The sequence below is a fragment of the Haemaphysalis longicornis genome, unplaced genomic scaffold (assembly GCF_048455015.1).
Source record: "Haemaphysalis longicornis isolate Haplotype H1 unplaced genomic scaffold, Haemaphysalis longicornis Haplotype H1 scaffold_171, whole genome shotgun sequence".
NCBI lineage: Eukaryota > Metazoa > Arthropoda > Arachnida > Ixodida > Ixodidae > Haemaphysalis > Haemaphysalis longicornis.
In genome coordinates, this window is record NW_027526277.1 from 137,025 (window position 1) to 161,447 (window position 24,423).

The following is a 24,423-nucleotide window of genomic DNA, read 5'->3' on the forward strand; positions in this document are numbered from 1 at the left end:
CAGTTGAAAGGAGGAGGAAATACGGCGCGACGATTATGCGCGGTTTTTGATTTACGATTTCTCAGCTAATACTCATCGCTTTAACAAAATTCTTGCAGGAGGAGATTGCTAATACATTGCTTTATTTGGTTACATGTACATCCATGCATCGGCGGAAGGTATTTCAGGACCCCTTTAAGGAAGCAAACATCTTGATTAATTGTCGCGAACGCCCACCGATTATCCCAGTATTACGTAATTGTACTGGACAATATTCTGCAGCTGGAAAAAATGCGAACTTACTTTTTCTCCTTAGACTGAGTCATGGCCGTCACAGGGGCTGCCCGCAAATACAAACAATACCGCAAAACAAGCCATTTCGGAAGAGCGCTCAAAACGACGCAACTGTTTATTGAAAGAAAATGTAACAGCCGTATATAGCGTCGCATCCAGATTAACAACGTCAAAAACTAGAACTGCGGTCAACGCTTGCGACGCACGACGGCCGGCGGGGATCGCTCAGCAGTCGTCAGCGGGCGGCTTGTGCTGCGCCGCCAGCGCCTTTGCGTACGGGCTCCAGATGGGCCAAGCCTTGAAGCGATCCGAGGCCAGATACTCCTTCATACCCGGAAGGGCAGCAACGCGCTGGCAGTACTCCTCGAGCTGAGGGTAGCCCTTGCGGAACGTGCTAGGACCAAGAATTTTCACGATCTGGAAACAAGACATTGGTGTCACAAGGAAAACTTTCACAATCTAGAAAAGAGAGCGATGCCACAATGGAAACTAAAAATTAAACTAGTGTGGCAATAAAACCCAGAACAATTTGTCTAAACTCGTAAAACTAACTCCAATGTACGAGATGTGACTGTCTCAGCTGCCACCGACCCATACGCAATTACTGCGGTTCAGTTTGGGAAGCTATTGTGCCGGTATTTCATCTGAGCTTACAGGCACAGAATAGTGAAGGAACCTGCGTTATTTCAGGCCACTTTAACTCAGTAGCCCCTTCTCACCAATACGAAGTAGATGAGCTGTCTAGACGTAATAGATCCTCCCAATGGTTGCTCAAACTAGGCAAAATAAGCACTAGCTCGATTGTGCACATGGTAATAGCCTTGAGATAGTTGATTTGTCTAGTTCCAAAGAAAGTGAATCTGCACCAAGTTGACTAGAAGCATTTCATTCTAGCGAGCACCCTGTGTATCACTGCTGAGCGCATCTACAGACCGTCGGCGTTACCACCACGCAAAAGCCCAGAGGTGTCCCTTTGGGCTGTTGCGTGATGGTGGCCAACAAAAAAAGTATACCTCGAATCGCATAAGCTATGAGATTTTTCATGCTTATAAGCTTGCTACAAGCAGCGTTGTGATCAATGTTACACGTGTTGCACATATTACACATGCGATACTGAACGGCACTGGCTGCCTGCGGCCACAGGCATGCTTGATTTGATTTGATTGATTGTAGGGTTTAACGCGCTGACGCAACGCAGGCGATGAGGCGCGCCGTAGTGGAGGGCTCCGGATTAATTTTGACCACCTGGGGATCTTTAACGTGCGCCGAAATCTCGTACACACGGGCGTTTTTGCTTTTCGCCTCCATCAGAAAAGCGGCCGCCGCGGCCGGGAATCGAACCCGCGACCTCGTGCTCAGCAGCGCAACGCCTGAGCCACTGAGCCACCGCGGCGGGTCACAGGCATGCAGCCATTGAATTCGGCTGGAACAAAACGACGTTAACAAACGTGACAAAAGCGACGCAAGAAGACGTCCCACTACATCCCTCCTCGCAAGAAAAAAGCAAAACCAGGTGTAAGAACACGAAAGATAGCACGAGGGGCTCACAAACACATGTTTCAGCTACAGCAAAACTACCATTTAGGTGTTGAGATTCCAGGCCGAAAGAATAAATCAAGGGCACATTCACCGTGAATGTAAACGCAATTGAACTTTCCCAAATGACAACAGCCAAATATACAACTGAATCGTGCCCAATATTTGCGGCATACTTAAATGCAAACACAATGGGTAACGTGCCGCAAAAGCACGCCGAACGAAAGACTGAGGTATGCGCGTTCGCCCCTTTTTAACCAACCAGGCCCATAAAACAGACGATCCGCCGCCGGAAAAACACGCTCTCCTAAGCAATTACAACTTTACCTCTCTCCCATTACCCCGCACACTCTTCTATCGCTCCTCCCATGACGAATGTAATAGAGGCGTGCTCAACTCAACTTTCCCGCATCAGCACTACTCGTGCGCCATCTGTTGAGACAGCGCACTTTTACTGTGCCTCTTCGACACAATGAGTTGCTTTAGTCCGAAAAACTATTACCTTACCTTTGCTGATTTCACTGTAAATTCGCAAAACCTTTTAAAAAGACCTCCCACGTTTTCCATTGTATAATCCGCTTGCACCAAGGCTAATGTGCCACATAGGGACGGGCGAAAGTGGCCTGCGACGGCCTAACATTAGGCCTACGGTCCATGGGGTCGACCATGCAGCTCGACGCACGAGTGTAACGTTGCTTGGCACATTGTAAGAACGAACTTGATGGTTGCTTAACATTAAGCCTGAAGATAGGACGTTAGGCCTAAGGCAACGCTTTGAGAATAACGATGTCCGAGGGTAACAATTAGAAAACCTACCCCATGTGCCGGTTGAGGTCAAATCGAAACATTAGGCATAAGCCAATGCATACTCAACATTTGCTGCTGTCAGTCTGGCAACGTGATACATACCCACATTGTAGAGATACCGGTTGTGACGTATTGAAAACCACTATCAGCTTGTTGGAAAGTTTGAAAAGTTGGTTTCGATTCACAATGTAAAAAGTTGTGGAAGATGACTGCGACAGAGACTATAAAATACGCAGAAAGCGCATCGTCCTGTGTATTTTCTACCTTTTTCCTCGCTTTTTTAGATTATGAACGCCTTATAAGCTGGAATGATCGAATGTTCCTTTCAGATGATAAACCGTGGTTGGTAGCAAAACCGTGTATTTCTGCTGGCTGGCAACTATAGTTGAAGTAAGACAGATAGTCACTTATTAAATATCTCGTGTTTACGCAGTCACAGAAATACTGCCGTCCCTTAACAGGGAATGCCCCGCTGTAGCGTGTTACACGCCGACTGTCCCCCCTTCGCGTACCTGGAGAGCCTCGTAGAGCAAGAAGTCGACGTAAGTGGCTGACTTGCCGGCGCCGAAAGGACCGTACTTGGCGAGGTACGAGTCAAACTGCTTCAGCTTGTCTGCCACGTCGACCAGGAACTGCTTCCGCTTCTCCTCGGTGTACTCGGGGTCGTAGCAGACGCGCACTGCCCACATGATCACGTCGAACGCCTGCGAAAAATAAAGCAACACGAAAGCATGGGTATGGTACACCAAGCGCTAGAGGTGGGGAAAAATAACCTGGGATCTGTCAATCAGGCACATACGGAGCCAAAACTTTAGATATATCTTGACCCGCCAAAAAATTAATGGCAACATACCCGCTTTGGACCTCCCAACGTCTGTGCAGTCATCGCACCGTTCAATGATTAGTGAGATCTTTATATAGCTTACACAAAGCGTGGTTGTGACTGCCCATCCCACTCGTAAGCCAGGATTGGAACAATATCCCCAAGAGAACATTGCGAAACATTCTCACATTAGCCAGAAGGAGATGGAATAAAGGGAACCCATACATGCATGAACTGGTGTGATCCATGTTACCATTTCTTTTATAAAACAAATCAATCCCAATTTTTATCAGGGCTGATTTTTTTTTTTTTTTTTTGCAGAGTTGATTGAAATTTTGCAATCTGAGATGCCACGAAAACCCACTGCAAACTAGTGCGACGTCACTGCGGCTTTCACGATCGCGCCACCCGTTGCAGGCAAACTATAAGACTTCCGTCGTACATTCAAACGATGGATTATACGAGCCAAAGTGCGAAATAAAGAAAGAAATAACTGAACGAATTCACTTCGGCGGTTTGTAAAAGGATGTGGGGTTCGCGAATTCTCAACGAATTCGCTTTTGGGCTACCTTTCCTCACAGCAGCTGTTGCGCAACGCGCCTCGCTCGCGCGACGGGAGCCATTGAGGGTGCACGCCAGCCCAAGCGGTTTCGATTTCGCGAGGCTGGTGGTTTCATGGAGGAAGAAATTTTTTCCCTTTTCCTCACTGCCCTGCCCGATTCCGGCACTGCGACTAGCGCCACCAATGAGCGAAGGGTTGCGTGGCGTCGCACGACAAGGGGACACGTGTGCGGACCTTTCGGCCAGCTGCTCTCGGGTCCACAGGAATGCGTGGGGTACGGACGTTCCCAAAAAGCTCGGAGCGCAATCTCGCCGACGCACTTGCGGCGCCCCGCTGCTTCGGTATTCCATCGGCGAGTCGAATCATATCGATCTGGAGAGTTTTTTAAAGCCTCATGCACAATGTTATGGCCCAGTGATTTCCCTACACCCCCCCTAGGGGGTGTGTACACCCCCCTAGTTTTTCTGGACACCCCCCCTTTAATCCCCAAATTTCACTCTTGTCAGTCCTTGTATGGACCTTTTTCAGTATCAATCTGCGCATGCGCGGGCTGCCCGTCTGCTATGTGCCCGGTCTTCAATTTCTTTTGTTTTTATGGACCCTGGATGACTGCTTTCACGCTGCGGCAAGTAAGACGTGTGCAAGTTTAATTATAAGAACTGCAAATAAATAACATATCGATTCGTCAGAGGCCACTGGTACAGAGCAAGAACAAGCCCGTGAGGAGGTACGAGCAAAGCATATATCGACAAGCACTCACCCAAAATTACTTCGACTGAGGCCAACTCTGACGAACTAAGTGCAGTAAACACACATATAATTTTCTTTCTTCATTGATTCGATGCCGTTCTTTGTTTACAACCGTAATCTTTGCAGAAGCTCTTTCAGCAGGTACATTTAAAATGGGCAATTTGGCGAGGCGAAGCGCTACGGAAGCTAATCCTGGCGTTTTAATAAATCGGGGGCGTACAATCGGTGCCTGATTTATAAGTGCTGCATAATTCGTGTACTACCTAAACATTGTTTCAAGAACTCAAATTTCGTCACTGGCCCTGGTAACAAGTTCGAAAATGTCCTTATCGTTGAAAAATGGCGAGAAATTAAAAAAAAAAAACTGAATACGGACCATTCATGGTAAAAAATGAATTTCTCTAAATTTGTTTTTTTCTTAGATTGAATAGAAAGCACCGCCTCTCAGGTGTGTATATATATATATATATATATATATATATATATATATATATATATATATATATATATATATATATATATATATATATATATATATATATATATATATATATATATATATATATATAAAATGAAAAACGTACGTCAGGGGGATGAGCGTTTGGTTAACAGACATCTATTATTTAACTAGTGGGATAAAAAAACAGCTTTTCTAATTTATGAACCCCCCCCCCCCCCCAGAGCCATTGAGACACCCCCCCTTGATTCGATGCCTGGGGAAACCCCTGTTATGGCCTACTATTAGTCCCTATGCAGCTATTTGTCGAATGGGTTTTCTAATATGTTCTAGTCAGCACTTTCTGGTGAGAAGCAGCTCGATTGATTGATTGATTGATTGATTGATTGATTGATTGATTGATTGATTGATTGATTGATTGATTGATTGATTGATTGATTGATTGATTGATTGATTGATTGATTGATTGATTTAAGGGTTTAACGCGCCGACGCAACGCATGCGATGAGGCGCGCCGTAGTGGAGGGCTTCGGATTAATTTTTGCCACCAGGGGATTTTTAACGTGCGCCGAAATCTCGTACACACGAGCGTTTTTGTTTTTCGACTCCATCAGAAAAGCGACCGCCGAACCCGCGACCTTGTGCTCAGCAGCGCTACGCCTTAGCCACTGAGCCACCGCGGCGGGTGAGAAGCAGCTCGAACTTTACACAACACGCAAGAGAAGAAAAACAAGACACATCGGCGTGTTCTGATTTTTCTTTTCTCTTTTGTGTCAAGATCGAGCTGCTTTTCGCCAGAAGGGCAGCTATTCGATTTACGCGCTGCAATCCCGTGGTGCTTCCCGGTGTCGCCTTCCGCCTTTGCTTTAGCAAACACCGAGACCGCCGCAGACGGCGCTCTCACTGCACGGTTGCTGAGCGTGGATGGCTGCTGGGTGGGCAATAAGTAGTGTGCAAATATGTTTAACCCCTCAAGCTAGCTAGGATCACGTCCCGTCCATGGACGCACCGTGAGCTGGAGCACGTCGACGCGGAGCTGAGTGGCCTCGTCCTTGGGGGCGAGTCCGTGCTTGCGGCCGAGGTACTGCAGGATGGCCATGCTCTGCGTCAGCTTCACGTCGCCGTCGATGTAGTACGGCACGTTGGGGAAGTCCAGGCCCAACTTGTACTTGTCGGCCAACCACTCGTCGCGGCTGGGTTCGGGACCATTGCCGAAGCCGTACCTGCGAGTGACGGAGACAGGGAGTGAAGCGCACGTGGTTATTTGCCTACACGGAACTGGTGATGTCGGCAGTGGCGAGTGCGCAGTCATGGACTGCAACGTCACTTGAAATAGTAGCGAGTGCCAACTGAAAAGGGTTGCGCGGGTAAGCCAAGAGCTGCGAAGCTAATGAAGAGAAAGCATTCGGTCGAGGGTACAGATAGGCCAACGCGGCTGCGTGAACCGGCCGGCTCTGGAACGCTGTTCAGCTGTACTTTTGCCACAACCAAGCCCCCAAACACTGCTCACTTGCATTGTAAAAAAGTTGTAGTACTCGGCGCATAGTTGGCCGAAAAGGTGTGACGGGACTGCAGTATCAATTCTGCACTACTGCTGATGGCTTCCACATTTAGCGGGTGGGTAGAACCCACGTCGAGCAGACAGGAACTATTTAATCCCGTCCAGCCTAACAGCAGTGGAAGAAGCAGGCAATCTCGTTCACGTGCCTATTCATGGCTGCTCCGGCCGCTGATCTCCCAGCAATTAGGGCATCCTTCGGCACCGAATCAACGCTAAAATGGCTATGGGAAGGTCAGGCTTCCGTTTGAAACTAACTTGCTGGTTGCCTTCCGAGTCTCCAACGGCTGAGCCACCACGGTAGGTCCGTGCCCCGTGCTAGTAGACCGAATGATTTAAGCGGTGATAGGGCCGCATCTGCGCTATGCCCCGGGGCGGTATTCTCGTGTTTGTCCGTTTGGAAACAACCGTTTTGCTTCCGCTTTATTGTGACGTAGTTCCGAGTTGTGGGCGGGCTTTGGGTCGACCTTGGCGCAACCGTTCTTGTAGACACATTTTGAATTATGAAACCTATTTTAAACTATCATATGTGTTTATTGTTCCGCCAGCGAAGGAACAACAAGGCGACGAAAAATCATCTGCTCCGAGAAGCCGCGGCTCATAGCTCCGCCTTACTTGCATGGCGTCACATCCGGGTGTTCGCTTTTAGCCAATCAGGGCTTGCTCAAAACGAACAAACCATTAAAATACCGCCCCCGATCTCTTCACAGCCTTCTGAATGTATGCGAGGGAGCCCAGAAAGTTCGCGCACTGCTGTCCGCAGATGTGAACCGAACCACAGATGTCCCATCCGCGGTAAAAAGAGGGCCGGTGTTTGTCAATCTCGCCGGCCGAGAGCGCCGTCCTTGGGCGTGCGCGTTTGCGCAATGCCGAAGTGGCGTCCCCGTCCCGTAGCAAGCGCGCTATCGCCACTGTTTGCTTGCGGCAGGCAGTAAAAATAGGGCCTGCCTGCACGCATCCACGCACGCGCGCGGGCCCCCGCCGGATGCCACGGAGTCGCCGACCTGTCCGCAAGTTGTGGCGCCGCCGTCACGTGCGCCAACACGCGCGGCAAGAACAATCAATTCTCCAGACGGGTGACGGCAAATGTGCACCGGCCAGTCCACCGCAAGGCGCTGTGCAACAGCGTGGCGCGTGGCGTAATCGATATACACTTCGCAGTCGATAATTCCTGGCGCTCCTCCTGCGCTATACCGGCCGGAATAAAAATTCCAATGCAGAGCATTTCTCCAATCAATCCCTATGTGAAACTGCCTCTATTTCAACTGAATTAACTTTCGCGTGCTGCACATTCAGCGATATAAAAGAGGAACGACATTATCATGTGACGTGCTTATCTTGCGCTTGGTGCGCTAGTAAAACGGTATAACCACAACCGCTGTTTAAGCTTCCTCTTTTGCCTTTCTCGTCATCTTTCTCGTCTTTCTCTCGTGCGGCCCACAGACAGGCGGCGGCACGCAGCCCGGATGGATGCCTCTTGAGTTATAAACTGTAAAATACGGGAGGCTTCACCGAGTGACCGATTTTCTACATCCTCGAAATCGGCCGGGGCAGGCTAAAAGCGCTTCCGCACGTAAGTGCGCATGTGGGAAAAGGAGATGCCACTTCACGCGTTTATCAAGACGACGGAGCATGAAGGCAAGAAAAGGTTCCACGGAGCAAGGGCTCGACAGGAGGGGAAACGGCGCTTCCTGGGACGGCCAGATAACATCACAAGCGCTCCGCAACAGCATTTCACTGCGCAGCCCTAGAGACGTGCGCAAGGAACAATGTTTTAGTTGGCAAGCATAGAAAAAAAAATAGCTAAAGACCGTGAACCCATCGCTTACGTTTGATGCTCAGTCACCTTCACTACCCTTCGAGTGTTGCGCCGCTTGGGCCCCCGCTCTCAGTATAGCACAGCAAGTCATCTGATCCGTTGAAGTGGTTTGTAATTGAAAACTCTAGAAATGACTTGGCCACGTCAACTTGGACCGCTTCCAAGAGTCCGAAATCCACCTTACGATGATAGAAAAGGGGGGTGCTTAGATTCTCATGTGAACTTTTTCCAATTTATTTCCCCGAAAGAAAGTAGAGGAAGGTGCTTATAATCGCAAAAATACCATATATTCTTGCTTTATGCTCGAGACGCTCAACCGCGGCGAAAGCACACACGCTGGATCGCGACGCCCAAAATCTCGGGTATAGGGTCGCGAGCCGCACCGCTGGGTGGGCATTTCCTGCTTTACTTTGATTGCGATTCCCGTGGGGTAGCCGAAACGTTAGTGATTACTAACTGTGGTCTGCATCCAGGCATCCATCTCCGATTGATAATCCCGAAAAGATGGGCTTCCGTCACGCTTGAAATTAAGGTAAACTAACAAAAAAAAGTGTCACATGCGGATCCTCCAATTCAAGTAGCCGAGGCTCACACAGGCTGCAATTTGGAGAAAAAATGAAACGGAAGGATTAGTGAGCAAAGAGAAACGATACAAACGCCTAGGCTTTTCTGGTTTAACCTGCTAGTACACGGAACACTATCCCAGTTAAAAGCGAGGGCCCCTTATTCCGTGGACTTAAAGCGATGCTTTCAGCCTCTCACTGATGTCCTATGTAAAAACACCAGATGACGTTAGAAAGCCAACTTTTTCTGACGATGATAATGACCGTGTGTTAAGTGTAGAAAAACTTAAACGCTTCCCTGCGAAACTTCGCTGCAACTCCTTAGGCCCCCTCCACTAAAGGTGCACCATAGGAAGCAGCTGACGCAAGGCCGGCTCGCGGAAATAATCCCCCTTACCGGAACGAAAGTGTACCTTCCCAGTCGAGCCCCGCTACCCGCCGCCGTAGCGTTAGCGGACGGTACCCCCTATGCTAAAACTTCCTGCCTGAAGAAGCACGAACCAACCGGTTTCGTGAGTCTTCGCACGAAACCGGTTCGTGCGAAGATTCACTCCGGTTTCGGAAACCGGTCTGAAACCGGAGTGCGTCTTCGCACTCTGGAAACCCGTCCGACGGCGGCCAGGAGCACGCGTGAAGGCTACAGGACCGGTTTGAGAGGGAAAAACGCGCGGGAACGCGTCGCTTTCCGCACACGTGTCCCCCGCTTTCGCCGCGCCGTGTCGGAAACCGGATTGCTGGTGTGCCTCCCGCTTGAGGCTCGCGCTGCCACAGACGAACGAACGCGGAACACCATACGCAAACGAAAAGCCGCTGAAACTATGCAATAACGGGACGCCGTTCCACAGCAGCGTCGAGGGGTGTGCGAGTAGCAGCAAGCGTTCGCGTTACCTTACACGGAGGACCACGACTGCGAGATGCACTTCACCAACTGGGCCTTCGCGACCTCAAGCAACACGCCCTGGTTATCGCCGGGCACCTCTAGTGCCGAAATGAATGCTTCGCTTTCTCTTGCGCCCCACTCGTACTGTGGCTGCCGTATCAATTTCCGCAATGCCAGAAGGCAAGATGCAGTCCAGCCCCTAGGCTGGCTGATAAAACCGAGAGGAAGGTGGATGTTACGGAGGGCCAAGGCTGCACTGATTTCGCCAACAGGCATTTGTACAGGTATTGACGCTAGTGGAGTGCGCACTTTCGTAAGTCGCTGTAAAAGATAACAGCGGCAGAACCCGACGGGAACAGCGGAGTCTACTTGTGTGGCGTTTATCGATCTGGGGGAGTGCCTCTTGAGTGAGCCCGTGTTGGGCTGTTGGGCTGGGGTATGCACAGTCTTATCCAGTACGCTTTCACCTCACGCCCCGCAAAATCCAGAGGAATATATATTGTTCTGCGAATCATACGTACCCGATAAGCCTCAAGGGACATCTGGAGTAGGCTCAACCGATGAGAGGCATGGTGCTTAAAGGACCATGAAGACAAAATACAGGTTTGTTCAGTTTGAAAAAGTAGCCGTTGGTAACTTACTCAGCTGTATTCCAGCCACGAAAGGCGTTTAAGGGGGGACATGGCTCTTAAAACTTTAATTTTTAAGTAAACTGTGAAACTTGTCAGCCTTGCTGCTTTTTTCTCACTGATTTCAGATATGCCATTATTTTTTGAGTCAGTCAAGAAGTTCCCAAGATAATTGGAGATACTTCGTCATTTTTTGAGGAACAATAGACAAAACAGTGTTAGTCACAGAACTGTAATCTTCATATTTTCCGATACTATGGACCATGGTGAGTGAAATAAAATAATCGGTTTTTTGGTGCACCGCTTGGAACTAATTTTACAGCTCATAAACTTTGGCGGCACCACTGGCAAGGAACCATTTCGAATGCCCGTTTCAAACACCAAAGTTCAATGAGCTGTAAAATTAGTTCCAAGCGGTGCACCAAAAAACCGATTCTCTTATTGCACTCACAAGGGTTCATAGTATTGAAAATATAAAGATGGCGGTTTTATGACCAGCACTGCTTTGTCTATTGTCCCTCCAAAAATGAGTAATTATCTCAAATTATCCTAAAAACTAATTGACTGACTCAATAAATAATGACATTTGGAAGCAGTGGGAAAAAAGCACCAAGTTGACAAGTTGCACAGAGCTTACTTAAAAGGTAAAGGAAGCCGTTTAAGAGCAGTGTCTCCCCTTTAACGAAAAGACTCAAAAATATTGCGAAACATTCGAATTTCTCGTTGAAGTGGCGTATTATGGGCACGTTTGGCGTGATATGGGCCAGCACTAAAAACATACATGTCCATCTGTTAACTGCGCGTTAGTAATCAAGTAGTACTATCAAATGGAACAGGGCGTACGATCGCCCAGTCAGGTTTCTTGGCGGTGGCATTGGTCGGCGGCCTCCAATCGCACATACAAGATTCTGTGACGTCATAGAAAAGTTTCCGGAAAATGATTAGGAAGTCGCCACTGCCTCACATGTTTTCTTTGATATCTCGATTATTTGTTTAAATTTTGCTATAAAATGGGTATTGATATCGAGATAACGCGGAATATGGCCACCATATTTTGGGTTTGTTTGTTTATGTTTTGTTTTTGCCGACCGGCTGCGCCGGGCTATGTTACCTGTGTTATCCGTGGGACAAGTGCAGCGCATGTTCCATTCTTTATGCCGCACGTGTTATCACCTTTGATTGAGAGAGCGTCGCGAACTAACCTAGAATAATCTATGATCTACAGTGTTCTGGATGAAATTCGACTGTTCGAGAAGCCCTCGCGCCGACGGATAAGTGACCGCAGAGCAGACGCCGCGGCATTCGATTTTACTGACACCAGTCTGCGCACCTCACTTTGTTGACTGCTGTTTCGCCGAATGTGTATTCTTTGAGTTGTTAGGGGAGCACAAGTTCGCTCCAATAAACTTGTTTTTCGTTCAAGACAGCTGCGTCGTCTTTGGTTACGTGACAATATAAATGAACCCAACCTGTATTTTGTCTTCATGACCCATTTAATTGATTGTAGGGTTTAACTCGCCGACGCAACGCAGGCGATGACACGAGCCGTAGTGGAGGTCTTGGGATTAATTTTGACCACCTGGGGATCTTCAACGTGCGCCAAAATCTAGCACACACGGGCGTTTTTGCTTTTCGTCCCCATTAGAAATCATCCATTTAGGGCTCCCTGGAAGATCAGCCTGGCTCGTCCAAATGTGTTCCTGTCTGAACGCGCATGTGCGTGTGTTCTGGGGACGAGGGGCATGGTATCCACCCCCAAGTTGTCAAAATTTCGTTAACTCCCGTAAAACCAAGGCTGGCGCCTTGTGCATGTGTATACCTAAATATGGTGGCTACGGAATATGCAGATACCATCGCTAGTAAGTCGTGGTGTAACTTGATTACTATAGGATGCCCTACACTTCCAGTAGAAAATTTCTTCCGTGAGAAAAAAAAGTTGCACTAAGGCGCAACAGGTAGCGAGAAGCATAAAAGACAAGCTTTCGAACATGACCGCTCAGCATTATAGCCTTAACTTTAGCACCGGCTTTGTCAGAACGACGGATTTTGGGGAGATTTTCCAACAATTGACAATTCCGAGAGCTACTGAACCAGATTCCAAACATTTATTTCTCTGAACCATTCGGACGCAACGTTGGGTCCTCCCATCCTCATTTTACCCGGAAGAGCAAACGAACAACGTAACAGGTGAATAAAAGGGCCCATCTCCCCGCGAGGGGGACTCGAGTAAATGCGTCGCATAGGGGGTGGGTGTATTGCGTTAACGTTTAGTGTTTGGGGAGTTGGTGGTAGTGAATGCGTTGTATCAGCAGCTTCTTGACGTAGTTTGAATGAGTCAAGGATATAAGGCGCGTTCGTAGCCTTTCATTCTGTGTCGGCTTTGTGGCGCAGTGGGTAGAGCACCATGTACCTTGCGTTCCGCCCGCAGGGTAGTGGGATCGAAACCAGGCGCCGGTAAATATTTTTTTTATATAGTGTAGGCGGAGGGGTGCGGACCTGTTGTTGAGAGCGAGGAGGGTAGCGTGATGCGGGAGAGGGGGAGAGGGCGCACCTGGAACGGCTGTTGCGGACGCCGAGGCACGCCAACGCCGGGTGACATCGTGAGTTAAAGAAATGCTCTGCATTTAAAATATTTCTCGCTGAAAGCTCCGCCATTAACTCCACATATTTATACCCAGCGCCTCTCCCTAATTATATCGACAGTGCTTGATGTATTTACTTGTCAGATTTACTTGTCTGGAAGCATTCGTAGAAACCGAAAAGTTCTGTTTTATCTGTACACGATGCCGGAATTTGAATTTCGACAGCTTAAAACATACTCGGTTTTGACACCGAAAGCCTGATCTGACTACCAATACTATTGCTCCCCTACTAAACATGTTATAGACGACTGCTAAGCACGCTGTAGTAGCCCAAAAGGTTAATGGAAGCTCCATTGATGGCTCTTTACAAATGCGTGAACACCTCATCTCTTGCATTCGCAAGCCTGAGGCTCGAGCCCTTGCTCCGGCTTTAAAAGCCCGCGCAGCGCGGCGTTTCTCGCACTCCCCTCTCACTACGCCAACCGTGCTTTGCGCTCCAACCGTCTCAGGGGCCACGCTGGCTCGCTTTATCACCGACTGCCTGTCCCCCCTTTTGTTGTCCGTCACTATCTGCATTTCGTCGCCGGCACTCCCACCGCCTCTTGTGGCTCACTCACTCGCTGCACTGCACTCGCTGCACACTACATTTGATTGATTGATTGTTGTGTTTTAACGCGCCGACGCAACGCAGGCGATGAGGCGCGCCGTAATGGGGGGGCTCCGGATTAATTTTGACCACCTGCAGGGGATCTGCACACTACATTTGAAACTGCGTGCAGGCGGTGAAGGGACGCGTCGAGACGCCTATGGAGCGGGCCAGCCGAAGCCGCTTCGACTTGTCGTCCCCCTGCCAACTACAGAACGGCAGCGGTGTGAACGCGGCGCCACCGCAACCAATGCCGCCGCCGGCTCGGCTCACGTCACCCCTCTCGCTCTGTCGTTCTCGGTTCTATGACTCTACGCGGAAAATTTGCACCGAAATGAACCCACCTACTGATAACGCAATAAACAAAGTGTCCATGAATGAACCAGACCATCGTCACACATAGCAAACGTGGAAACGCAAGTATGCGTTACAGCTAGAGCTGTGACAGACAAATACGTCTGTCTGAAAATCTTTGCCTCAACATATTTTGCACAGTCAAAACAGCTACACAGCTGCGCCCAGATTTCGCACCAAGGAGTATCGTAACCGCCAGTCAATTTTTATTTCGAACCACTGTACTTTTTATGCGTCTGGGCTCCCTGAACAGAGACACTAACTCATTTCTGCAAACCTCCCCCGAGTCGCAACGTTATCGGTCTTCGGGGGAGGGCGAGGGTAAAGCCACCCTTTCTTCACTTGGTTTTTAACGCGCACCGCCGACGAAGCCGAACGGTTTTTACGGGGGGGAAAGCCGGCCCCTGATAACGTGGCCGCGCCGGCCCGGTCGTTAGCGCAAAGCCTATTGAGGACCTAGTGAAGGGTGGCGACGCACGCTCGGCAACAGCGCGTGGCAGGAAACTGCGTCCGCCTGTCTAGACATCTGCAAGTGGCGGCGGCGGACGGGCGCGGAATTCGCCTTCGTGGCGGCCCATGCAGCACAAAAGAACACTGTGTAGGCAACGGTAGACTTACCGCGCTGATCGGGCTACGCTTCGCCCGGGCAATGCGGATCGTTTCGCCATGCGCGTACATCCGCCCATTCATCACACTTCGTGCGCGCGTATAGCACCCATTGTGAGTGGCGAAACGCTATCGCATTGACGACGTTGCCGTCTATATCCTGTACGTGTCACGCGCATCGGGCAAGTCGGAGGGTCGCGCGTGCGTTCGTTACTATGTCCCGTTCAATTGATTGCAGTACGTCCGTTGCACTGGGCTGGCATTTCGCCAGCCGCCTTCGCGAAACCCACCTGGGGAATAAACAAGCGCGACAATGACACGGGATGTCGCGAAAAGCCACACCTAAACGGCACTAGAACGAGTTGTGTAAGCATATCGTCTAAGCTATAGTCACTGCCAGAATTGCAAGTGTTCGCCTCCGTTTAACGAATGTACGGTTGTGTTTCGCGACCCTGATTAGCGCACACGGGAGATTGTGGAGGCGGCTGCGATGCATCGTGGGGGCGAGGATTGTGTTAGCATTGCCTCCCTATCTTTGAAAGCGAAAGAGCTGGCCTTCCTGGGTGCGCGCATGACAGAAGGGATGAGGAACGTGTGCCCGTCTGTACACTGCACTGCGCACATACTGTTTTACTTTGTTTTTGTTATCACCGTTGCATTTGATTTGATTGATTGATTGTGGGGTTTAACGCGCCAACGCAACGCAGGCGATGAGGCGCGCCGTAGTGGAGGGCTCCGGATTAATTTTGACCACCTGGGGATCTTTATCGTGCGCCGAAATCTCGTACACACGGGCGTTTTTGCTTTTCGCCTCCATCAGAAAAGCGGCCGCCGCGGCCGGGAATCGAACCCGCGACCTCGTGCTCTCACCGTTGCATTTACATATGTCGTTTCGGAAATGCAATTTCAGCTGAAAGTAGCCTGCCCCGTTCGTCCCCCGTTTGAATTTTCGCGCTTGAAATTTGTACAAAGGATTACCACTAGCTCGAACCCACACGTTGTTAATTCCGACTGCCGTACCAGATTAAAGACTACAACGCGCAGCCCATGTTCTATGTCCTCTAACTCGATCTGCTTATTCTTTCACAAAAAGAAAAAAAAAACGCAAGTCCCGCATCTCTGGTTCCATACGACATCATCGCAAGTCCTCAAGGCGAGGTTTTAAACTGATTGCGACCATGTTTAGTCTGCATAAACAGTGCGTGGACCAAGAAACGGGACATTTGTAATCTGCAATAGGGTAAAAATGTTTTGAAGACCGTCCCAAATGGGCTTTTAACCGGATGTGACGTCACAACGGCAGTACGCAACGCCGTCGCAGAGGGCGCGTGCTGCTTTCTCTTCTTCCGCGCATTAGGGCAAAACAGGCTGCAGCCTTCGGCTGACAAGCTGAACTGTCGGCCAGTTCCGTGTCTGCCGGCTATCGCTGTCGAGGAACGAAAGGGAACAGCATACATCGACAGCCAGCAAAGGGAACGACCGCGAAGCACATGACACCACCGCAACTGTGCCCGCAGCGAGCGCAGAAAACGACTCCGTCCATGTAAATAACCGCCAGCTGTCATCGCGAGACGCCCCGAGCTGCTGCCAGGCCGCTGTACGCCGCGCACATGTTTATACGCAGCCGTGTATGTGGTTCAAATTACGGACCCTATCGAGTGGTGCATAAACTTAGTGCCGGAAAAGTTGCCGCACGGCCGCGCACCACGGCGGAACGTTTCCTCCAGTGACCTATTCAGTTATGAAACTATGCAACCAGTGTAATCGAGTTCTTCCAGACGTTGCACGTTTTAAATCTCCCAAAACAAGTTATTTCCCAGTTCCTTTTTAAGGGGGCCATGCAGGCTAAACAAAAGTTTGGTTCATTCGAAATATTGCCTCGTTAGAATCATAGTGACCCCAGTTTTAACGTAAACTTAGCTCAAATAAGCAACATAATCAGGAAAATGATGATGGTTGGAGGCCAGCTGTGGCAAAGAGCCAAACAAAAGTTTGGCGCTCGTTTGGGGAAAATTTTGGGAAAATTAATTTTGGGAAAATTAATTTCGGGAAAATTAGGAAAAAAACAGGCTGATTCCTCTGTTATAGGAATCAGTTAAGCACAAAAGCGAAATGTGCAACGAAATCTGCAGCTGAGCATGATTTGCGGGTCGGCGGCTGTCTTGTCCGTGTGCTTGACGAGCGACGTCCTGCTCGCGGGTCGCTTCGGCAAAGGTGTACTGGCGTCATTTCCGTGACGGATATGACGTCAGAGAAATCTTGGTATATCTCGGCATCGTGTTAAAATATAAAACCCGAAAACGAACAACCTTAAGTATAACGTACTCTTTAGTACTAAAGGTTGCTTCTCCGCAAGAAGGCCCTGTGTGCAGGGGTGCACCCTTTACAGGCCGCTTGCTTCGTTGTACTGGCGTCACTTCCGTGGCGGATATGACGTAGGCGAAATCTTCGCGAATCCCGGAATAAAACACTTTCGTGTTAAAAATGGAATGGCCATGCGATCGACCCACTAGCTCAGTTCCCGCAACAGAACCTGCGATGTCATGTGCCACCTCTGCGATTGGCCGAGGCCACCAACAGAAAACGCAAATTAGGCAGGGCTTATAAGCTTTGCGCTGAAATGCTTTTTGTAGCAGTAAAAATGGTGGGGCAAACAATGAAAGTTACGAAAGTACACGTAAACACAGAAGTACCGCGGTACTGCTGTCGGTACCGAGCTCACTATACTTGTTATAGCGGCACAGGAGTGCGGCGCTGTGGGGTTGTCTCAGGCGACACTGGCCGATTGGCGCAAGCGCCGGTGTCTTACGTGACCATAGTTGTCGGGCGAACACCTTCGCGAAACGATTATTTTCTACCTTGGCAAAAACAAGCCAGATACAGATTCGGTCAAAAAGGAAGCAAAGAAAACGGCCGGCCGCGGTATGGCGGCGCCATCTAGGTTGACTAACAGTAAACAGGCTCGCTCCCCAGCACACCAAGTTTAACTTGAAGACCTGTCCCACGGAGCAAGATAAACAGGAGCGGCGACTTCGCTCTCTCCTGCGGGCTCTTAAAGTCCATCACTCGCGGAGCGCAGTGTAGATGGCGCAGCGAATGGTCCGGCGGCTAAGCGGCCGGCGTTCCCCGTGGGCCGGCGGCCGCGTTGGCGGAACGCATTCCGTCGGCTTTTGTCGTCTGCTTCAGCGACGGTAGTTTTGGGCACGGAGTGCTTTGGGCCTGCGTTGGCGCCGCTTCGCGTTCATTGCGCTCCTCCTTTACACGGCTTGATTAACTAGTTCGACAGCACCTTCTGGGTAACCCGAACCCGAAGGAATTCAGTGGTCGTACGGCACGCAAAGATGCGTTAACGATTGGTTTGCATGGCGGGAAAACAAAATGTAGAGACCACATATAGACATATGGCTGCTATACAAACAATACCTTTTCCGCAGTGCTTGCCGAAAATGTGACTCCGTTTTGTAAATTTGTGAACACCAATTCGGCTGTGTTTTAACAGGTTTTACAAAAGGCGAAAGGAGCAACTGGTTCTGATCACTAGCGGTTATAAAAGTTGCCTCAGCTTTCTCGCCGTTCTCCAACTTACGTTCAAAACAGAGTGCCTAGAACACGGACCGGCACTCACACGCTCGTCAAAATACAGAAATGCGATATCACCCGCGACTGCCCGCGACGTAGCAATCTGCTCAAGATCGAGACCCTGACAGTACGGTCTTTTCACAAGCCTTCATTTCGCGATATTTGAATTCGTCCGGACCCTATATCTCTGTGGTGATGACCGGCCAAAAGAAAAGGTTTGACGAGCCGGTTGTTTTGCCGGTCAGCCACTTAAAGAAAAAAAAAAAAAAAACGCCGGGAACCCCCGTAGGACCAAAATTGCAGCCATACAAATCGCAGCATTTTATTTGGAGTCCACGGCGTTATCGACGAGATAACACGACCGTAGAGCGACAGTAAACATCGGGCGGTAAGTTGGGGTATGAGTTACAATGAAGGTTGCGTTTGATATTCTTGGGTGCCTTATCAAGATGGCAGTGTTTTTGTACACTTATTACAACAGGGCAGCCGTCCAATTCAGTCATTGGCACAGAAAGGTGTGTCTCATTGCCGTTTGCCGATGGAGACTCCGGGCGACTCTTGTAAGCATTGTTCGTGCGCAGAAGCGGCATAAATAATTAAGCAGGCGGCCGGATAGGGGGCCAACAACAGAGGGTAATTTTTGCGCTGCATCGATTTGTCGTAAGCAGAATCACGCTAGACTGCATGTTGTGGCGTTTCATATTATTCTTGCTCATTCTTTAGTGATTCTAAAGTCGTCGTCGTTCAGTTGCGTCTTACATCTGCTGGGTTAGTACAATATTTTTAGCGGGTCTGCATAATGTCAGAATAAACGCCCCCGATGGGGAATAAGCGATCGCCATGTATGCGGTGCCGTGCGATTATCTGCGCCGTCTATTCCGGCTGCGCACGGGTGTTTAAATTCCGCGCGTGCTGTCATTCCTCCTGCATAGTAGGACAGGCATACGACCAAGGAGGTTGTATAAAACCTTGCATACGACAGACGTCGTTGCGAAAGAAACGACGCCTCTGGGGAGAGCGAAGAAGGGAAGAGCCATGTACAGAGGCACAGCGACAGAAAGCGTAAACGAAGGAGGAAGAGAGCAAAGGGAAAGCTGGGCGGCCGGCGGCGCGTGGACATTATCGGCCCGAGCAAAATACTTTTTCTGGGCCACAGTCGGCGCTCCTCTTTATATCTTGCTCCGTGACCTGTCCTTACGCTGTCATCGCATGCATCGCGAAAACACGATTTGGCAGGAGAATCAACATTTTAACTTAAATTTCTCAGCGAATAAAGCATCGTTTGCTTCCGCACAAGCGCTGAGGACACTGCAAAACACGAAATATTTCGAATAAAGCAAACTTTTCTTTTGTCTGCATGGCCCCTTTAATGAGCCAAGGCGCAGAAGAATGTACTGCACTAGAAAATGCAGCCACCACACACGAGTTTGGTAACAATTACAGCGCCCCCCCCCCTCCCCCCCCCCCCCAAAAAAAAACTGGAGGGAATGTGTAAGCCGCAATTTCAAAAACTGCACAACCTGAATGTAAACGAATAGCTTGTGTTGCCAAAACATTTTCATGCGGCTTTCTGGAAAATTCTCCCCCGCTTTAGGGCATTTTCTTTTCCCGCATATGTTTTAAGGGCGTAGTCAGCTACGTGAACTTTTGTGGAAAATTCATGGTTGTGCCAAAGTCAGCCAAAGGCGCGCACCTGGTCAACCCAAACCTGTACAGGCGCGGTTATGCACAGCGCGTTTGCCGCGCTCCGCGGGGCGCCGCGGGAACGTTGCGGCGCATGCGCAATCAGTGCCACAGGCGGAGATAGCTGCGCCTCGTTCGCTACAGTTCCTCCCACTTCACCACTCATGCTCTAGAACGAAAGCACTGTATAGCCATGGTGCTCTAACAGAAAGTATTCGAACTCTGTTATCGAGGCACGCATACGCGTGCAAGATGAACCTAGAAAATGCAAAATGTTTCGCTTTGTAACATAACATTTTGGAGGAGAGAGAGTGATTGAGAAACATTTTATTGAGCCGGTGAAGTGGGAGTGGTTCTTTATTCCAGGAAGCCATGCGATGAGCCGGCAGCCTTCGCTCTGGAGGCCAAGCGTGTCTGGACGTCCAGATCGCTGCTGGTCACCAGGTTCTCCCACAGCTCAGGGGTGGGAAGGGGGGATGGAAGAGGGGGGAGGTTGGGGTTGTGCTTGCACTCTAATACGATGTGGGGAAGAGTACCGGGTTGTAAGCAGAACTTGCATGTGGCCGGGAATTGCGTGGGAAACATGCGATGGAGGCGGACTGGGTGAGGGAAGGTATTGCTCTGCAGTCGGCGAAGTAGCGATTCTTCTTCTTTTGGGAGTTTAGGATGCGGAGGAGGGAAGTGCTGTCGTTCGAACCGGTAATATTGAGAGAGAAACAACTGATATTCAGGGATCAGGAAGCGTTGAAGACGACGAGGACAAGAAGAGGACGAGGACGACGAGTAGGAGCACGTGGGGTGACCCCTCGTGAACGACGCCAAAGAGAACGCGCTTGGAGCTCGGTTAGGCTAGACGTTTGCTGCGACACTACCTCTCGTCGGTTTCCCGTGTAAAATACATCTACATCGTCACACGGCGTCTCCGCGTCGCCTTGTAACAGTATTTTATTCTATAATAAATCTAAAGCATGGATTTACAAATTGACATTATTGTATGCATTTTTTATTAGCAATAAAAGCATATGTTGAACCGACCCAATGTAACAAAAATGGCCCTCCGGAAGTGGGAGGAGCATTTAAAATTTTCGGTGCACACGTGCTTTGATAACTCAGTTCGAATACTTTCTGTTAAAAGTCCGTGGTTAGAATGCTTTTTTACTTCCGCCGGGCGCAGTGTAGTGGTAGTAAGTAAAATCGCGCAGCCACTGGCACTGATTGCGCATGCGCCGCAACATTCCCGCGGCGCCCGTCGTGGCGCTCCGTGTTACCTTTAACAGAGGCCGCGCTGTAAAAAAATTGGGCCCATCTCCCCGCGAGGGGGACTCGAGTAAATGCGTCGCATAGGGGGTGGGTGTATTGCGTTAACGTTTAGTGTTTGGGGAGTTGGTGGTAGTGAATGCGTTGTATCAGCAGCTTCTTGACGTAGTTTGAATGAGTCAAGGATATAAGGCGCGTTCGTAGCCTCCCATTCTGTGTCGGCTTTGTGGCGCAGTGGGTAGAGCACCATGTACATTGCGTTCCGTCCGCAGGGTCGAGGGATCGAAACCAGGCGCCGGATAGTATTTTTTTATATAGTGTAGGGGGAGGGGTGCGGACTGCGACTACGGACGTCAACGCGGGTGACATCGTGAGCTACTGAAATGCTCTGCATTTAAAACCTGTAGGCATCAGAAAAAAAGGGGCACAAGGCAGTTGCGGCATTACAGCCTAAGCTCAGAGCTGACGCCAAAGTCAGTCCCTCCGACACGCATTGCCAAGTGGCTCGAATACAGACAACTTATCAGTCATACTTTATTCCAGTTTTTCTTTTTTCTTTTTTGCCCAGGAGTCACAAAAAGACTGCGGGTGGCAAGGAAAAAGCAGTCCAAACGATCGCTTGACAAGCCTCGCCACCCCCTACGTTTTTGCTCAACCCTGTTCTACATGGGGAAAAAAATGACCTTATGTCGACCACAAGACAGCTGTTGGCTTCTGCCCAGAAACTTGATGCAAATTCATCCGAGCCCTTTATTCGTACGACGACTGAAAAATGACCCCACGCACGTGTCACTGCCCGCAGAATGAGAGCATAGAGAATGTTGCCTACTGTATGTAAATCGATCTTTCCCTATTATTAGAGCACGACGTATTGACGCGTGTGGAACAAACAGGCTGGCTCGACGATAGAATCATACCTGGTAACGCGTGAAAAGTATGACGGCCAGACATGAAGCTCTTATTGCCTGCCCCGCTAAGTAACTCCACGAAGTTGGCACTCGTGCAGTGGCCGAGCGCGCTGTTAGAAAACAAAAATTTGTACAGGACATCGTGAAGAGAAAAAAACGGGGCGAGATTGTTTTCAGACGGGAATGGACAGTAGAACCCAGCTTGTCGGCATTAGAACGGAACCGCGGTTACCTAGCCCACCTCTGGGATGAACCATTCGCCATGCCTGTACGGCAATAAATGTCCCAAGTTATCCGCTTTTAGAGCGAAGCCATACATGGCTAGACGAAAAGCTAGCCACATGGCTATAATCTGGCGGCCCTGTGTACGCAGGAAACTTCTCCGCAACCCATGCGCATGATGTGAAAAAAACAAGGTCGGAGATGGTTTACGGGTAAGGAGAGAGGTTGGTTAGGTTTAGAGATGACGTAGCTACGCTCTCGCATCTACCGATAGTGAAGGAGCATCGGAGGGAGGGAATCGCGGGTAAAAACCGGTCGCATGTTACAGCTTCGCTTGTTAACTATCCGTGTGGAGCGCATGGGCGCTTTTTTTTTTTTCCGATTTCCTTGAACCATAACGCTGCTTGCGCTCTGCGCGAAGTCACGGAGAGAAAAATCACAGTAGACTTCGGCGCTTTTGCCGAATCCCAACTCAATTTCCAGCGAAGCTGTTGCTGCGCATGGGCGCTTTTTTCTTATTAACTTACTCTTACTAACCAGCTACCAGCCCCATCCCTCAAACGGCTCCAGGCGTACTGCAAAAAACCCCGTAACACGGCCACAACCGCCTGAAAATTGCAACTGGATGCCAGAACATCGGGCGGGCAAATAACCAACGCGCTTCGTACAGACTGTTAGCCGTTTGGAACGCGTGCATTCGCATTAAGCTACTATAAGCCGCAATCAAGCCATGCCTTTCAAACGTCGCCCGAACGCCCTTTGTTTAGAAGTTTGAATTGAGCGCCACATTTAGTTTTTTTAGTGGAAGTGGGTACCACGTGCTTTCTTTATAACTTCACACTAAAGCGAAACCGTACCTCCAGTAATTTTCCAGGACACGCCGAATCCACCTACAACTTCGAAATTTCGCCCAGACACCAAACCCAGCATCACAGCTATACCCGCCAAATTTAAACTCTGCGAGTCATTTCTTTATTCCATGGTAGCAAAGAAACCCGCGTATAAGACTATCGAGCGCTCCTAATAAACATAAAAGACTCGTTTTACCAGCACCGTCATAAAGGCGTACGCTGCAGGTACCGCACTCTGCCAACAGTCGTTCGCGGCATTCCGTGACAAACAGCTACCGGCATTCCGCGGAATTTACGCGCGCCAATGTTTCCGTTAAGCGCAGCATGCTGTCGCCACCCCGGTGCCCAGACATACCTTTTTTATATATATTATATAGTTACCCTGGCGGTCGCATGCTGAGCAGCGTTTAGTAAGACCCCGCCGCGTTTTGCGAGCAACGTCCACTGACAAGACGCCGACGCTTGAATTCAACAAAGCGCGCCCGACCGGCGCGCACGCCTGTCGTAGAAGGCCGGGACTAGTGTCACTAAATAAGGCCGGGACAAAGCAACGCGAAGAAGCGGAAAACGAGAGAAAAAAAGATTACCTTTTATCCTCGTAGGAGACTTTAGCGTGCGCCAGAAGGTAGCGAATGGGCTCGCAAAGGCCTCGGATGTCCCAGTATCCCAGCACAGGGGCCATGGTAGCTTGATCGAGCACAACTGCTTCTGACAACGCCCACTTGTTGAACACGCCGGTCGCTTCTCACTCGAAGCCTGTTTCGAACGGGAGGGAGGAGGGCCGACGGTGCGACGGTGCCGCGCTGCTGCCGTGCCAACGCGTTTACTGCCCCGCCACCTGGCGCCACCTCAACGGTTTGCACATTCATTTTTATTGTATTTTTTTTTTCCCGGCGTGCTGACAGGAGCGACTCCGTGCGGCCGTTGCTCGCGTGCCGACGGCGGGAGAACTTTTATTGCTGCTTTTACGCTTCCGACGTCTCCGAGAGAGGTGGCCTTGAACGATAAGTGTAGGGGAAGGATCACGTGCCGCGCAAGCCGCACGTAACTGCACCTTGAAGCACGGGTTCTTTAGTTC

At 49.8% G+C, this 24,423-nt stretch overlaps 1 protein-coding gene across 1 annotated transcript; it reads right to left on the minus strand.

The window, feature by feature from the left end:
- Nucleotides 1-356: 356 nt before the first annotated feature.
- On the minus strand, nt 357-24,173 carry LOC144166459 (glutathione S-transferase B-like). The gene is made up of 4 exons (XM_077695971.1): nt 23,933-24,173; nt 6,218-6,431; nt 3,129-3,320; nt 357-690 (listed from the first exon to the last, which is right to left on the minus strand). Exons 1-4 carry the CDS (start codon nt 24,025-24,027, stop codon nt 499-501), a joined length of 693 nt encoding a protein of 230 aa, XP_077552097.1. The 5' UTR covers nt 24,028-24,173; the 3' UTR covers nt 357-498.
- Between the last annotated feature and the right edge of the window lie 250 nt (nt 24,174-24,423).

What these genes read in the sequence shown, in the direction of transcription:
- LOC144166459 (XM_077695971.1), bottom strand. Translation starts at nt 24,027, where the DNA reads ATGGCCCCTGTGCTGGGATACTGGGACATCCGAGGCCTTTGCGAGCCC. An exon ending in GTCTCCTACGAGGATAAAAG is followed by an intron (nt 6,432 to 23,932) that starts GTAATCTTTTTT and finishes CGTCACTCGCAG; the next exon opens with GTACGGCTTCGGCAATGGTC. An exon ending in TCGACGTGCTCCAGCTCACG is followed by an intron (nt 3,321 to 6,217) that starts GTGCGTCCATGG and finishes TATTTTTCGCAG; the next exon opens with GCGTTCGACGTGATCATGTG.